We start from the raw sequence: 15,396 nt of genomic DNA on the forward strand, positions 1-15,396 counted from the left end.
CTGTGACTGAGTCTGATCACATTAGTGATAAAGAGGACTCATGCTCCGTCAACTTTCCCCCGAGAAACAAGATAAGATTAAAAAAAAAACTTTATTGATCCCTGAGGGGAGAGCGGCAGCAGCAGCGAGGAAGAGAGATCCACGAAGAAGAGATCTAAAGATACGGAGAAATAAGACCGAAAAGGCAATGAGGGATATAAATAAAGCGATAAAACAGAAAATATATTAAAGATCCTCCTGATGTTTAATAATGGCATGATGTAATGTTACCCTGACTATGAATACAAACAGAGTGGGTTCATATGAGGAGACAGAGGACAGAGAGGAGGAAACCGACCTAAACTCTACTCTGAGTCATGATTTCACTGACGCTGGTCAGCAGGACACATCATTGAGCCCCGAGGCCACTGGCTTCGGCTTATAGTCCCTCTGCAGCGCCCGGAGAACAGGGTTTCACATCGAGCTAAAGATATCTGCAGTATCTTCTGTGAGTACCACCAGGCTCAGTCCACAGGACTTAATCAGGACTCATAAAGGATGCAGATCAAATGCAGATGAAAGAGAATAAAAGATGTTTTCACCGCTGTTTACGTGTCTCCAAAAAGTCACCGTGACTATGTTTTAAAGAGTGAATCTTCCCTCTGTAGTTTGACACGGAGAATGTTCAGTTGAAGCTAAGATGTGAGGGATCAGTGCAACGTGGGAAGAGATCTAAAGCAATGGTGGAATAAAGCCGTGTTTCCACTGCATGGTACGGATGAGTTCTGCTGCAACAATTTTGACGGTTCTTTATGAACACAAGTCTCTTGAATATGTTTTTTGGGGCGACTCGTGTGATAATAATATTGCAAAATGTACCTTATTCCTCTTTGAATAAGTTTTCCCTATTTTTCTGACCTTATTGAAAACTAATTTGTATTTAGTCTTTCCTTTGCCGCATGAACTGGACTCGAACATTTCACAAGGATGGAAATAATGAAATTACCGTAAAGTATTATTATTACACAAAGAAATTAAATATTTAATGTTTAAGTATTACAGTTGTGTGCTATATGGGTTATGCATGAACAAATATATTCATATAGTGCAGCATAAATAAAAATCTAAAGTATCTCAAACCTAGTATTGTATGAAATATCAAAGTATAAAGTATATTTCCACTGACAGAAAAGCTAGTAAGTGGACCCTGAGTGGAAACATGTTCATGGGCCTGAATGAGCCGCTCTGCTTCCTAAGACAACACGGCCAAGAAGTCGTAAAAGTGACAACTGAGCAAACTCCATCCACAGGTGAAGACTGTGTTGTACGCTTGACAAGCCCCAGCAAATGCAAGTGCGACTATTTTGTCAAAAAAATGAAAAGACCTAATTAATTGTCCAACTTCAATCACTAGTTCATCACAGCTCCTTCATTTCACTAAATGTCATGTTCATTCAGAAGGAGCGCTGTGACAGCAGAGCCACGGGACAGAGAGAGGAAGCAGTGACATTTCTACTTTCTTCTTGCGGTCTCTGCAGGCGGCCCCCTTGAGAACCTGCAAGTGCTTCTTTTATAATAAGATACTTGAAGGCACACCACGCTGGTGTGCTTTGGAGACTAATTTCATGAAACGTGGGTTTACCAGCTCCCAGATTTAAGGCCTGCTGCACAACACAAGACAGAACCCACGTCAGCTTGCAGGCTAGATAGTCAATTAAACAGCTGTAACAGCTGTAAATGTACATGCAAATGTGACTTGTGTCCGGTGAGATGCTGGTGTGGTCTTCAATACCTCTAACACCACACTGTGTGCTCATGACATGAAGGTCACAACAGCAGTTTGTTTAAATGTATTTAAGCTGCCACCAGTTAAACAGTTCATTCATAATTAAAGAACATGTTCACTTTATGTTTGAGTATAAAAAGGAATAACTTATTGTAATATTTTTAGTTAGGTTTTAAAGTCACAAACTTGCCTCTAATGACTTATTTGACTACTACTGACTATTCTACCCAAAGAATGATGATGGGTTTGCCTTTTCAACAGGATAAATAGCTAACGGCACCATTAACAATCATTTATTAGACATTCATTCTTCTTTGAATGCCAGTATATTTAAATGGTGATAATATGATTTATTCAAAAGGGTTTGCTTTCAACTTCGCCCCGACCTCTCATTTCCTGCTCTATCAATGTTTACGCCGCTGGACTATCGTCTGATGATGATTTAGCTTTTTATTTATCTCTATAAAAAAATATCTGCGAATGCAAATACGTGCGATCCGGTCGCAGACGTTGCGTCGTCTCTTAACTAAAACTACATCCTCATATCTCAAGTTGCTAATCAGACTGTAAACATTGACCAGTGCACAGAAAAGGAAGTCTTGGCGTGGATATCCGTCATCCATTATCTGCTTATCTTAGATGAAATGGATAGATGATGGGCTCTGGGGCTGTAATAACACTGGGTGTTCCTCTCTGCAGGGAGAAACCAACACTGCACTGGATATGCTTTTGAGTCTTATCAGCTCTCCAGTGTTGGCTTGCGTGGGCTTTAGTGTTGTGTACGCTTTTTACTCCACTGAATGGAGGTTTGGAAACACCTCTGCTCTCTGACATCATTCATTCCTTCCATTCTCCTCGGCCACAAAAGACATTTAGTGTTACATAATCTCTCCCTTCAACAGAAGACGCCTGAGGATATCTTTCTTTCTTATGACTCTTTACAGAAATAAATCATAAAAATGGGATTGGTAATGATTTTCAGAATAAATATTGACTAAAAGGAACGTAGCGAGTCGCCTGGAGCAGCAGCTTGTGCATGCAGAGCTCTCTGTTATCAGTGGCAGGCTAACGTCTGTGTAGCTCAGTGCAAAGGGCAGACACTGCCGAGGACAAAGGTTTGATTCACTGTGTGTCCAAAAGTAATGATATGCAAGATCTTAACATCAACAAATGTCTGTAACGTAGAGTAGTGATTGAATGTGCATCCAAAACACCCTTTATTTCTATGCAGTGGTTTATTTTCTGTAGTAAAGATTCTCTTGTTGTTGTTGTATGTTGAAGTGATTATTGTGGCCTTAGTTATACCATGTTATCGCCATCTTCAGAAATGATGACTTCTTCCAAACAAAGGAATATACCAACCACACTCTTTGACTGTAGAAAGGCAGAACGACGTCACAAAGTGAGTGAAATGAATGAGAAATATAGTGACAAACATCAAACATGATGGACAGGATTATCACTTTAATGGATGGGATACAAATCCTATACTTCTAAAGATGTGTTAACATTGTGAAGAACATTTTGGAGGCTGCATGATTGCATGTACAGGAAGGAGGCACAACCGGATGTGTGTTTGCTGCAGAAAGCAAGACGTGAGCTGCATGACTCCATGAATGTACAGAGACAGCAGGAGCAAAACGAGCGGGTCTGGAGTAAAATAAGGGAAAACAACTTGAGTCCCTGGTGAGTTTTGAAACCGGAGCCGTCTCACACACACACACAAAAACACACACACACACACAAAAACACACACACACACACACACACATAAACACACACACACACACACACAAAAACACACACACACACACACACATAAACACACACGGTGCAAAAACATTTGATCGGTGGAATTAGCACAAATAAAATTGGGATGAAAATGTGTTTTCAGGCTGAAATATATGGAAGCTCATTGCGCCACTGTGATGAAAACATACTCGTTATGTTGAGATACTAAGTCACTATTTTGAGATATAAGTCAGAAATTTGAAATAGCACATACACATCTCAGTATTTTGAGATAGTTTCTCATTATGATGACTTACAGGATATATTTTATCCTTTTATATATCCTTTATATTTATATATTTTAGGGCGTTATGGGCTTCCATAGAGGAGCTTTGTCTCACCAGAAATGGTAGAATGAAATTCCTTCATTGCAATGTTAATATATGTTCCAGGAGCTAGATAACACTGCTTGTACTTCTAGGACTGGTTCTGTTTCTCAAATAAAGACTAAAGGTTTAGCCACCTCCCCCGTGGACCACCTGACTGCCCCTCAGAGGTCAACAGTGGAACACGGTCGATGAAATTACTTGTCAAAGGTCTCTGAAGCTGGACTTTACTTTACTTTACCGTCCACAAGGATTTACTTTGCTGATGTGAACAAATCCCCTGAGAGTGTCCATTCCATGATACACCCTGCTGTAATAAATGGTGTGTGACTGTGGCCTTAGTCTAAATCAATCAGAACATGTTACATAAAATGAAATACATAGAAAACCTCAGTGTCCTTGATCTGTGAATAAAGGTTGATTTGTTTATGGATGAATCAAACTGAAAGGCACATCAGATGAAAAGCATCCACTGAATGACTTTCTGCAACAAAACGTAATTCAAACCATTCTACGTACTTTCTGAGGTCTCGAGCCAATTCTGTCTCTCAATCAGTAATCAACATGCTGCAGAAGCTTGAAACAACAGTGAGCAGTCCGTTCCACCCGTTCAAATAACCCAGGAGCCGAATGTTTCTGCATCAGACACACGGTGCAAAGTGAACACACCATCTCCCTGTGAGTTTCACTTGATAGGCAGCAAATGCTATGTTTTTATACTTGATAGGGAGGAATAAATAAGAATGACTTCAATTAATAGAAATAAAACCACCATGCACGATGCACATTTGGTCCAGCACGATCTCTACTACAAATATGCTACAATCCAGAGTAAAAAATCAGTTTCCAGTCAGCTGGAAAGCTATTTGATTTAGTGTAATGTGATGTTATTGTGTGAGATCACATCAAACCGAGCAATGTCTGCCTCAGACAGCTGTGGAGGATAAAACCGTCGCGTTCTCTTTCTGAGCACGTCCGGCTCCCTCTTTGAAGCTCACAGAAGGTGTAGGGAGAGACTGACGGTTGCTCACACTCCAGTCCACCTGAGAGAGAGTGTGTGTGTGTGTGTGTGTGTGTGTGTGTGTGCGTGTGTGTGTGTGCGTGCGAGTGTGCGTGTGCGTGCGTGCGTGTGAAAGTGTCCATGTTTTTGTTCGCAGGTGTTTTTCTCTGCATCACTGAGCATTCATCCTCAAAGATACAGCAAAGAATAGGCTCCTTCAGTCAGCAGCACATTTCTTTCTCTACATGTGTGTGTTGTGCCTACAAATGAAGTCATGGACAATAGTCTGGCTTTTCTCTTGTGGAATACTGGATGTTTTTACTTTGTCCGGTTGTGATAAATCAAGAAAAGTCACTCTTTGGCAGACCTGCTACATTCATACAGTACAACAGTATAACCTGTGACAGAGGGTCCTGAGTTCTGCTTTTCATTAGGGGACACAAACCAAAAACTTTAGGAGCCACTGATTTAATGTATGTAGCACATAAGCACAGTTCCAGTCTCGAAGGGGCTTTATTTTAATTTTATGATATTCTATTTTAGGCATTGTCATTTTAGTCTCCTTCAAATCATTTCCATATCATGCATCATAAATCAGATATTCAAAACGCAGATATGAACAAAAGGCCATTATAATACTGTGACCTTTCCAGATGGGTTGTTCCCTTACTTCCATTCATCTGTGACAGCCAGGCCGGTTCCTATAGAGACAAAATGCCGTAATATAACACAGAATGGTGCTATAGGACAGATGAGGAGAGGCAGTGACATTTCAGATTTCTTGTTCCATTTCTGCAGTCGCCACCCCCCCCACCCCCCTCTGAAGAACCCACTAGTGATTTTCAGCCCGATCCAATATTTGACAAGGGCCCATGCACGCCAGTCCTGTCTCTATAGATGACAGCTGCCATGGGGCACGGTGACAATCCATGGCCCATTATTTCAGCTTGAAACGGGCTCCCTGCTGGGATCTGCTACTGTGGAACAGTGAAAATCGCCTCAACTGGCAGAGAACGAAATGTCAAGGACTTCCTTTTAAAACCAACGGGGTCTCGGAGGCCAAGTGGACTTTTGACATGTATGCTTGCATGCTATCGAAAAAAGCCAAGTATGTCATTTTGGAAGGGTTTTGAGGAAAAAGGTTAAATGTTGGTCTCTTTCATGGCTTGGTTTAAGAGGGACAGAATACAAAATGATCTCCCCTGTACATTAGCTTGGGTGTGTCTTTCTCATGAAGTGCACTCCTGTCTTTGTTCGAGTGTTTGTATCCCATCCACTAGCTTTGTTCCACTCCAACAGCACACGTTAATTAAGCCACCACGGATGAATTTATTCTATTATTGTATTCTCTCTGCCTGTGAGTATCCCAAATGTGCCCAAGTCCCCTTGCACTTCATGCGTTGGTGCAGCTCAGCGCGGCGTCTTGGGACTGTACGGGAGAAAACAATGCGATGGTAATCCTGAGAAAAAGACAGGGAAATTGGACCTGAACATGTTGCCCTCTTCCCCTTAGGACTGCACTCCCTTCAGCAGAGGCTGGCGGACGATGGATTCACTTATTACCGTGCCTGTGCATGCTAATGAGCGAGGCACGGGGAATCAATAACTCCTTGGGAGGAGTGTGAGGGCCATACAAATACTCGGACAAGCCAACAAACGAGACAATCGCTCCAGTGAGAGTGCGCAGAGAGGCTCTGTGCATACGCATTGCTTCTGCTGTATAAATTATTAGACAGATCCTAAGAAAATTACCACGTTAATTAACTGCAAATAGCCTCCCTTTGTCTTCTGTGTTTTGCATAATAACCTCATTTCAACCTGCTGAATCTCCCCACTGTGAGCTCTGTTGAATGGGTTGTTCCGAACACAATTAGGTTTTAATTGTGAGCCTCGATAGAATGATCAGAGCCTTTTGTGACTCTGCATCTCAGAGGATTGTTACGGTACGATACAAGAGATTCTCCTGAGGATAGAGAAGGTTGTCACTTTAACTCTTGAGACTGGTTCGTAAGATTAGAGCAAGAAAGGCCAACACGTCAGTCTTTCCTTCAACAGAGCAGCTTAGTATTTATTCATAAGCTGTGAGGAATCCTCACCTGTCTTCAAACAAAGCAAGTGCACATAGTTTGCGTGAGGTAGAGCACAACAATTAACAGATAAACGTCTTCATTACCTTCGCCATGGAGTTATGTTTTTGGTTTGTTTGTCAGCAGGATTACGGAGGAAACGCTACCGACACGAGGGTGTAGCATTGGCCAACAAAGAACCCATAAAGTTTTGATACACACATTTTATTTCACAGCATTGGTGGAAGTCTACGGTAAATGGACCAATGACGTTTCAAAAATGTTACGAGTTCTTCCTTGACCGATGCTACACCTTTCCACCAAGTGTCATGGGAGTCGGGCGCGTAGTTTGTAGTGCTTACATTATACATTCAAACAAACTATGATACCCGTCTCCCAAACCATTGTCACTACAAAGGCTGCAGAGCAATTTAAACTCTTGTTTAAATTCTACATAAATATCACATGATGTCATATTTCCGAACTATTTTTGGTACTTTAGCATGAATTGATCTTTCAGCCTCTGTTTTGAACCGTTAGTTTCAACCAGCTGCTGTTGTTACACAGATGCTTAACCTTAAAGGCTCAGGGCGATGCATGTACACCGGTATTATGCAGCTGTTATCATTTTGACCCTCCAAAATCACGCCTTTCACCCCCACTCTAGCTGAAAAGATGCTGGTATGTTGCATGAATGTGCATAAAACCTCCTCGGGTGAATTCCCCAACAACCTGACAAAAGAAGGCTCCTCAAGTTGTAGATGTCAGACTTACATGAATAGAGGTACTGGAAGAAGCAGAGATAGACCAGTAATTGAAAAGAGAGCGCTATACCGCGCTCAAAACCATCCCCTTGTGTCAGCACTTTGTGGGTGTTTTTTTGGTAAATACGACGGCCTCGGGAGCCTTTCAGCTGAGGAGAAGCAGACGCATTCACCCGGTAAGTGGATAGCTTCTATTTACATTGTCACGGGTAGAGAGGCGCCCTGCTGCGTATCTCTCCCATCCAGACCGCTCGGAGGCTAACATATATCAGTTCACATGTTTGCAGCCTAGTACACTGCCGTACAGGCACAATCCCATTTCCAGCTCAGTGCTTTATCACCTTGATGACCCGAAATGTATCGCGCTCCAATGCAAGCTGCCACGACATGAACGACACCCAATTCTTCGTCTCTGTGTGGCTTTGTGCGCCTCCTCTCCGGCAAACTGAACACAGTTCTGCAGCTGCAGTGTTGCTCCTTATTCCTGATTGCGTGTCAGGAAGATTGAGAATTTCAATTGGGGTTTCTCAATGAGTCCCCTTTGGCTTTTCAAGTGCGTCCATGGAGAATAATGGACATGCCAATAGTCAGACCCGAGCTGCAAACAACCAACAGGGACAGATCCATCAAGATTTACCAACACCACCATCACCAATACCTCTCAGACACACACCTCCCACCCACTTCCACTTGTGACTGGAGGGCTGACTGACTGTCGGATAAATCAGCAATTAGCAAGGAGTTGTGAGTAGCTCCTCGGCAGCAGATTAATGGACCTTTGTTCATTTTGTTCGGCCAAAGGGGTACACTGAAGGGCGGAGCTCTTAAAGAGACATAAACGAAACCAAACAAAGTAATGAGGGAAATGTTGGGATCGGAGCGGTTTATGAGAATGCATATTTTAACTTGCATATATTATCATTTTTCTACTTTTTTTACATCTAATCCTGAGTTAAACCAATATAAAACCTTGTTTTTGTCATCTGCATCTCAGTGTTTGGTAATGTGCAGTGCTGAGCTGAAAGCATCTTTGCTGTTCAAATCTCATAACAACCCGAGCATTCTACTCCAACAACACACCTGTAATCCCCTCTGTAGCTGCCAAGACATCGCAAAGATTTACTATATTATGTGTAACTTATTCTTATCTGTTTTATCCAGATTAAAAAGTATTGTGATGGAATCTCAGCTACGACATACAGCAGGTGTTCTTAGTTCAGGTGCGCTCAGAGAGAAAGTAGTTCCTTTTTTAAAAACACAGAACAAAGGGAACATTTGTATAAATACATTTGTGTATGTTAATAGAACAACACTAAGTCATCATTTCATTTGTATCTTTTTTTTAATGTCATGTCACTACAGAATTTTGTATTTAAATGAAACCTTCAAACCATCATCTCCTCCCATTCAGCATTTCCTAAAGTGCGTCCTGTTTCTTTATCAGCCAAATCAAACCCAAATATAGTGATGCAACAATTGACAGTTCGTTATGTTGGGGCATGCTACAAATCCAGGATGGAGCATCATGCTAGAAAGTAGGGCAGCTGCCTGGTGTCACAATTAAAATTGTAATCTGTCATAGGATTCAATCCAGATCACAGGCAGCGGTCTCCATTACTGCCTTGACAGATGCCCCCCCTCACTTCTTCCTCACTCCGCTCATCTCCTCTGCCGTGTTGACAGCAGATCGATTCATTCATCTCTTAAACAGGTTGCCCGTGGCTCTACGCCGTGGTTTGTTGTTATTGTCAGAGCTGTGAGTGTTCAGTGTGGTCATTTCACTTCAGCATTTTAAATGGTTTCCATGAGAACACAAGAGATTGTGATTGGGAGGATCGTGCCAGAAATGCAGAATTGTCTGATTTGTTTTGTAAGAGGAGTCGATTCAGAAGCATTGAATCGCTAATACATGCTTGTATTTTCGCAGAAGGGTTTAGTTCATGAATATCATGATTGGGTCATTTTGTCTAAAGTGTAAACAAATGACACACTTTTAAAATACTTTCTCTTTTGCTTTTTTTCCCCTCAAAGACACTGAGGGAATCATAGCTGGGAAGTGTTTTGATGCCAGACAGTAATTCATTGCACCGTCCACCGCCCACTGAGCAGGTGGAACATATGTGTGTTCTCACCAAAAATGTAAATTTCCTTTTCTGACAGACCAAAGAGAAGAAGACATGTCTTTGTGTTGGTAATGTGTTCTAATTATGAAGGAAGAGGGTGACTGTATTGCACGGCGAGAACGGCACCTCACATAATTTAAGACTTGTCTTTGTTTTTCTCAGAAAGGATGAAGTGATTACATTACAGCCTTTTGTGTCGCTGTCATTCCTCCAGCGCGGCGGAGTCTCCCTCATTGGGAAGCATTCCCCAAACAGCCTCTGCTTTGTCATGCCAGGAGATGGCAAAAAATTATATTGACGTCTTTTGTCCTGCTCTTATGTTAATATATTCAGAATGACTGCGGTGGTATGGTAGTGTGTGTGTGTGTGTGAAAACACAACTCCTCCCCTCCCCGTCCTCCTCATTGCTTTCCAATATATTTGTCCATCTGCGAAGGCAAATGAAACCAAAGGAGGTCTGGTGTGTTCCTGGTGCCAGATTCATTTCCAATGTGGATAGGGCTCACCGTGGGATTATGTCATGATTGCCCAAAACAATCCAAACCCAGGCTGTGGGGCTGCAGACTGAAGTGGCGCTGCACTGAGCATCATCATCATCATCATCATCATCATAACCTTGAAAGACCTTCGCTGGCAGAGAGAAGAGAGTGAAGAGGGCCTCTGAGTCGTAGCTGGGCGGATAGCGCCCCCTGTTGATCCTCCTGGAAACCAACCAGGAATCCAAGCAGACGGGGATGGTTGTGCAAACTAATGTGGAGAAGAGTCTCATAATAATCACAGCGTAGGTCTTTTTATTGACAGAGTCCCAGAGGACACAAACCTATCTATGCTTTCATTTACATAGAAGGAGGTTGGAGGAAACCAGTGAAACCACCAATCGACAAACTAGTCATTCTGATTTATTCTCATGTTCAATTCATTTCCAGCAGTAATCCTGCTGGTGTCCATTCGGGGCTCTTCAAAGACCCTTGTTGGTCCCTGGACTCCATTTCCAGATTAACTGATCCCAGGTGTAATGTTTAATCTACTCTATTACCACCATGAAGGCTTATTATTTTAGGGGGATAAATGGAGTTTAATTAAATTGAATATAACTGACCTACAGTCAAACAAATGTACACATAACGTGCATATGTAGGCACATTATATAAATCATAATGATGATATTATTGAATATACATTTAATAACATTTTCAGTTTTGTTACTACCCCCAAATTCATACTCCCAGTAGACCACACAACACAACAAATCTGTGCAATATAAATACACTGTGCAATACAACAATTATTCTGTCTGTATATATAATATTTTAGTTATTGTGGATTGTTTTACTTTTTTACTTATTTAATATTATTTACTGTTTTATTACCTATTTACTTATTTATTTGATCTTGTTTTTTTATTATGTCTCTTGTTTGCACTATCCACTATGCTGCTGTAATCCTGTAAATTTCCCTGCTGCGGGACTAATAAAGGATTATTTAATTTCATTTTATTTCATTTTATTTCATTTTATTTCATTTTATTTCATTTTATTTTATTTTATCACCTCCACACGATGAGTGTTTTATTTTGAAGGTCCCTGGCTCCTCCCACTACTTCCGTGTTTGCGTCTGTCTTGCGTGCCTCGTCTTTGCTGCTCCTGCAGACTCAGTAAAGAGTGTCTTGTGGCTGCTGTTTTGGGATAAATAATCATGTCTCTGGAGGTGGAATCCGCAGAGTAAGTAGTCCAGATAGTTACAGATAAAGCCAAGTTATTCATATAGTAGTTATATTGCCAAAAACTCTGCATTTTAATAGATGTTTAGCTATTGAGGCCTGCCTCATCCTTCGCTGCACCGCTAGCGTTAGCGCCCTGAGCTAACTTAAGCTAACTTAAGCTAACTTAAGCTAACTTACAGTCTCCCCCATAAATATAGTTTGCTCTATATTAATATTACTCAAAATTCTGCACCAGCATCCAACAAAGTCGCCTCAATCATTGCATACAAAATGCTTAAACTTAGCTATCTTACATTAAACGTGTATCCATATGTCTGTCACCGTGTGTTTCCCACAGCGTGATCCGTCTGATCATGCAGTACTTGAAGGAGAACAACCTGCAGCGGACTCTGGTCACCCTGCAGGAGGAGACCACCGTGTCTCTGAACACCGTGGACAGCATAGAGAGCTTTGTGGCCGACATAAACAGCGGTCACTGGGACACCGTCCTGCAGGCCATCCAGTCCCTCAAGCTGCCGGACAAGACCCTGATAGACCTCTATGAACAGGTGAGGGTTGGAGGAATGGTGGTCTACAGATAAACTCATTGTCAACTTTACATTTTGATATCCTTCTACAGTCCCAGTGCATCTATAGTGACATGTTATTGCCTTCTTTTATTTAGTTTTCTTCCACTTTATGCACTTAAATCACCAGGTGTTTGATTGCTGAATATTGTGTTGTTGTTGTTGTTGTTGTTGTTCTCCTCTCACCTCCTCCTTGGTCTGCAGTGTTGTTGGTTTAAGCATGACTGTGGTCCCTTGTCATGGTCCTCTAAATCTGAACGTGTGTGTTGTTTCCCGCCCAGGTGGTGTTGGAGCTGATCGAGCTGAGAGAGTTGGGTGCAGCCCGTTCCCTCCTCAGGCAGACCGACCCCATGATCATGCTGAAGCAGACCCAGCCGGAGAGATACATCCACCTGGAGAACCTGCTGGCTCGCTCCTACTTCGATCCCAGAGAGGTGAATCCCAACCAGACGCGTAACAAGATGCAGTCTTTGTCCAGGATCAGTTAGAACCCAACGCTTCAGCTGGTTCTTCATCGGGGACACATGTTTTATACCTAAGTTTGTTATTCAGATCCAGAGAGCATTATTTAACAGAGACTCTACTACATAAATCAGTATTTTTGTTTTTTAACATTTGTGTTTGTTGATGTCCAGGCGTACCCAGACGGCAGCAGTAAGGAGAAGCGCCGGTCGGCCATCGCCCAGGCACTGGCCGGGGAGGTCAGCGTGGTGCCGCCCTCTCGTCTCATGGCTCTGCTGGGACAGGTACGTGATCCAGAAACCTGCAGCTGGTGATGAGTGACAATCCTCAATACTCACCATAAAATAACTAATTTGTGACATATTGGCAACATATTTGCATAGTCCTCCCTCTTTATTCACGTTCCCCATACTTGCTAGTTATGCTAACATCCACATACAGTGCTGATGATGATTTTTCAACATTCTCCTCCTCCAGTCTCTGAAGTGGCAGCAGCATCAGGGCCTCCTGCCTCCTGGTATGACTATCGATTTGTTCAGGGGCAAAGCTGCTGTTAAAGATGTGGAGGAGGAGCGCTTCCCCACTCAGCTCAACAGACACATCAAGGTACCCACACAGCCAACCATTTGGTTTTGATTTTGCACTTCCAGGAGTTATGATACATTTCATGACTTTCTCTGACGTCACTCATTTCTCTTCCCTGCTCAGTTTGGACAGAAGTCTCACGTGGAGTGCTCCCGGTTCTCCCCCGATGGTCAGTACCTGGTCACCGGCTCTGTGGACGGCTTCATCGAGGTCTGGAACTTCACCACCGGCAAAATCCGAAAGGTAGCTTCTGCAAAACGACGACACATAAACCAGATGTGCTGTTTAATATGACACCACGTTTACTGTTATCATTCCTTAATGACTTGTGCTGTGTTGTAATCATTGCGTGCATTGTGCCGTACAGGATCTGAAGTACCAGGCTCAGGATAACTTCATGATGATGGACGACGCGGTGTTGTGTATGGGCTTCAGTCGGGACACGGAGATGTTGGCCACGGGAGCCCAGGATGGAAAGATCAAGGTAGACGAGAAACAATGCTTCCGTTTCTCTCATTGCTTCTACGTCCTTTTGTTGCTTCACAGCTAAAGTTATGGCGAGTTTGATGAGCAGCTTCTTTCTTCAGCACACGGGGTTATAGTTGCTGTCTCTTGTACACAAATCAGACTAGCAGCTGGTTTATGGTTGGTAAAAAATCATGAAAACCTCTTTTTCGATGAGGTGTGAAAGGCTGTAAAGTCAGAGATAAATGCAACTTTCTCTGTGCTGGTAAACCTTCAAAATATAACCCAGATTATCACCAATGTTAACGGTATAATGAAATCCAGAAAAACAGCTGTTTTCCTCCAATAGTATGAAATCCACTTATTTGCTGTGTATGTAGGTGTGGAAGATCCAGAGCGGTCAGTGTCTGAGGAGGTTTGAGCGCGCTCACAGTAAAGGAGTAACGTGCGTGAGTTTCTGTAAAGACAGCAGTCAGCTCCTCAGCGCCTCCTTCGACCAGATCATCAGGTAAACACACCGTCGCCTGTTTATGCTCCTCTTCACTCCACATCTTTTTTTAGGATAACTTCTTTGTGAACATGCTTTTAAATTCTTGCGTTTTTTGCTTCAGAATCCACGGACTGAAGTCGGGTAAAACTCTGAAGGACTTCCGCGGCCACACCTCCTTTGTGAACGAGGCCACGTTCACTCCAGACGGACACCACATCATCAGCGCCTCATCGGACGGGACGGTCAAGGTGAGAGAAGAAGTCTCTACAGTGAATGTCTTATTAGAGATTTCTAAGAACTATAATTGACAGCAAACTATATTTTTGTAACTTTTTTTAATGGAAAATTAAAAAAGCGCGCGCACTGTGTATCTTAAGCCACGCGTGTCTGACTCAGTGTCTCACCCCGCTGTGTTTGTCGACCCTTCTCCAGATGTGGAACATGAAGACCAGCGAGTGCACCAACACCTTCAAGCCTCTGGGCACGTCGGCCGGCACCGACATCACGGTCAACAACGTCATCCAGCTGCCCAAGAACCCGGAGCACTTTGTGGTGTGCAACCGCTCCAACACGGTGGTCATCATGAACATGCAGGGACAGGTGAGTCCACAACCTGGAGCAGGAAGTCAGAGCCCGGTGTTGTCATGTGTTCTCTCTTAAATACTGAGCAATAAACCTGGAATAGTGTTTCTTCTAAAACTGCCCCTGCCTACCTGCTCTGTGTGTTTGGATGCTCTTGTGTAGATCGTGAGGAGTTTCAGCTCCGGTAAGAGGGAAGGCGGTGACTTTGTGTGCTGCACCCTGTCTCCCCGCGGCGAGTGGATCTACTGCGTGGGCGAAGACTTTGTGCTCTACTGCTTCAGCACCGTCACCGGCAAGCTGGAGAGAACGCTGACGGTACGTTCACTGATCCCAGATCAAAGCCGGAGCCAGAAATATCTCAGCGCATTCCCTCCTCTGCTTCTGCTTAACGGTCTGACGTTAAAGTTTTGATTCAAGTCTTGAAGCTCTTTTGTCTTGCTTATTAAAGTTACTGTGAGGAACTTTCAACTGGTTATGAAACAGCGTCACTGTGACACTGGCGCCTTATAAGACCTACGTCAGTAAACGAGGCCGTCAGCAAGAAGATCGGCTGTTTCGAGATAGTTATTCTGAATGCGGTGATGCCGTGTACGATTCCGGGGCAATCGGACAAACTCATGCAGGTTCACCAAAGACTCAAGCAGATCCTCCAGCAGAGACCGGTCCACCGTGGACAGACCCAGATCCT

General features: G+C 43.1%; 1 protein-coding gene across 1 annotated transcript in view; it reads left to right on the plus strand.

Moving 5' to 3' along the window:
- The first annotated feature begins 11,452 nt into the window (after positions 1-11,452).
- The window catches only part of smu1a (SMU1 DNA replication regulator and spliceosomal factor a), a 5,407-nt gene continuing 1,463 nt past the window's right edge, over positions 11,453-15,396 (plus strand). The window contains exons 1-11 of the mRNA XM_031866983.1: positions 11,453-11,556; positions 11,896-12,106; positions 12,406-12,558; positions 12,760-12,870; positions 13,064-13,192; positions 13,295-13,414; positions 13,539-13,655; positions 14,017-14,144; positions 14,248-14,374; positions 14,559-14,726; positions 14,871-15,023. Of these exons, the coding sequence (XP_031722843.1) occupies positions 11,531-11,556; positions 11,896-12,106; positions 12,406-12,558; positions 12,760-12,870; positions 13,064-13,192; positions 13,295-13,414; positions 13,539-13,655; positions 14,017-14,144; positions 14,248-14,374; positions 14,559-14,726; positions 14,871-15,023 (1,443 nt within the window). The 5' untranslated portion in view covers positions 11,453-11,530. The remainder of the gene's footprint in view (positions 11,557-11,895; positions 12,107-12,405; positions 12,559-12,759; positions 12,871-13,063; positions 13,193-13,294; positions 13,415-13,538; positions 13,656-14,016; positions 14,145-14,247; positions 14,375-14,558; positions 14,727-14,870; positions 15,024-15,396) is intronic.

Source organism: Anarrhichthys ocellatus, unplaced genomic scaffold (assembly GCF_004355925.1).
Source record: "Anarrhichthys ocellatus isolate YVR2014 unplaced genomic scaffold, GSC_Weel_1.0 scaffold37, whole genome shotgun sequence".
NCBI classification, from domain to species: Eukaryota; Metazoa; Chordata; class Actinopteri; order Perciformes; family Anarhichadidae; genus Anarrhichthys; species Anarrhichthys ocellatus.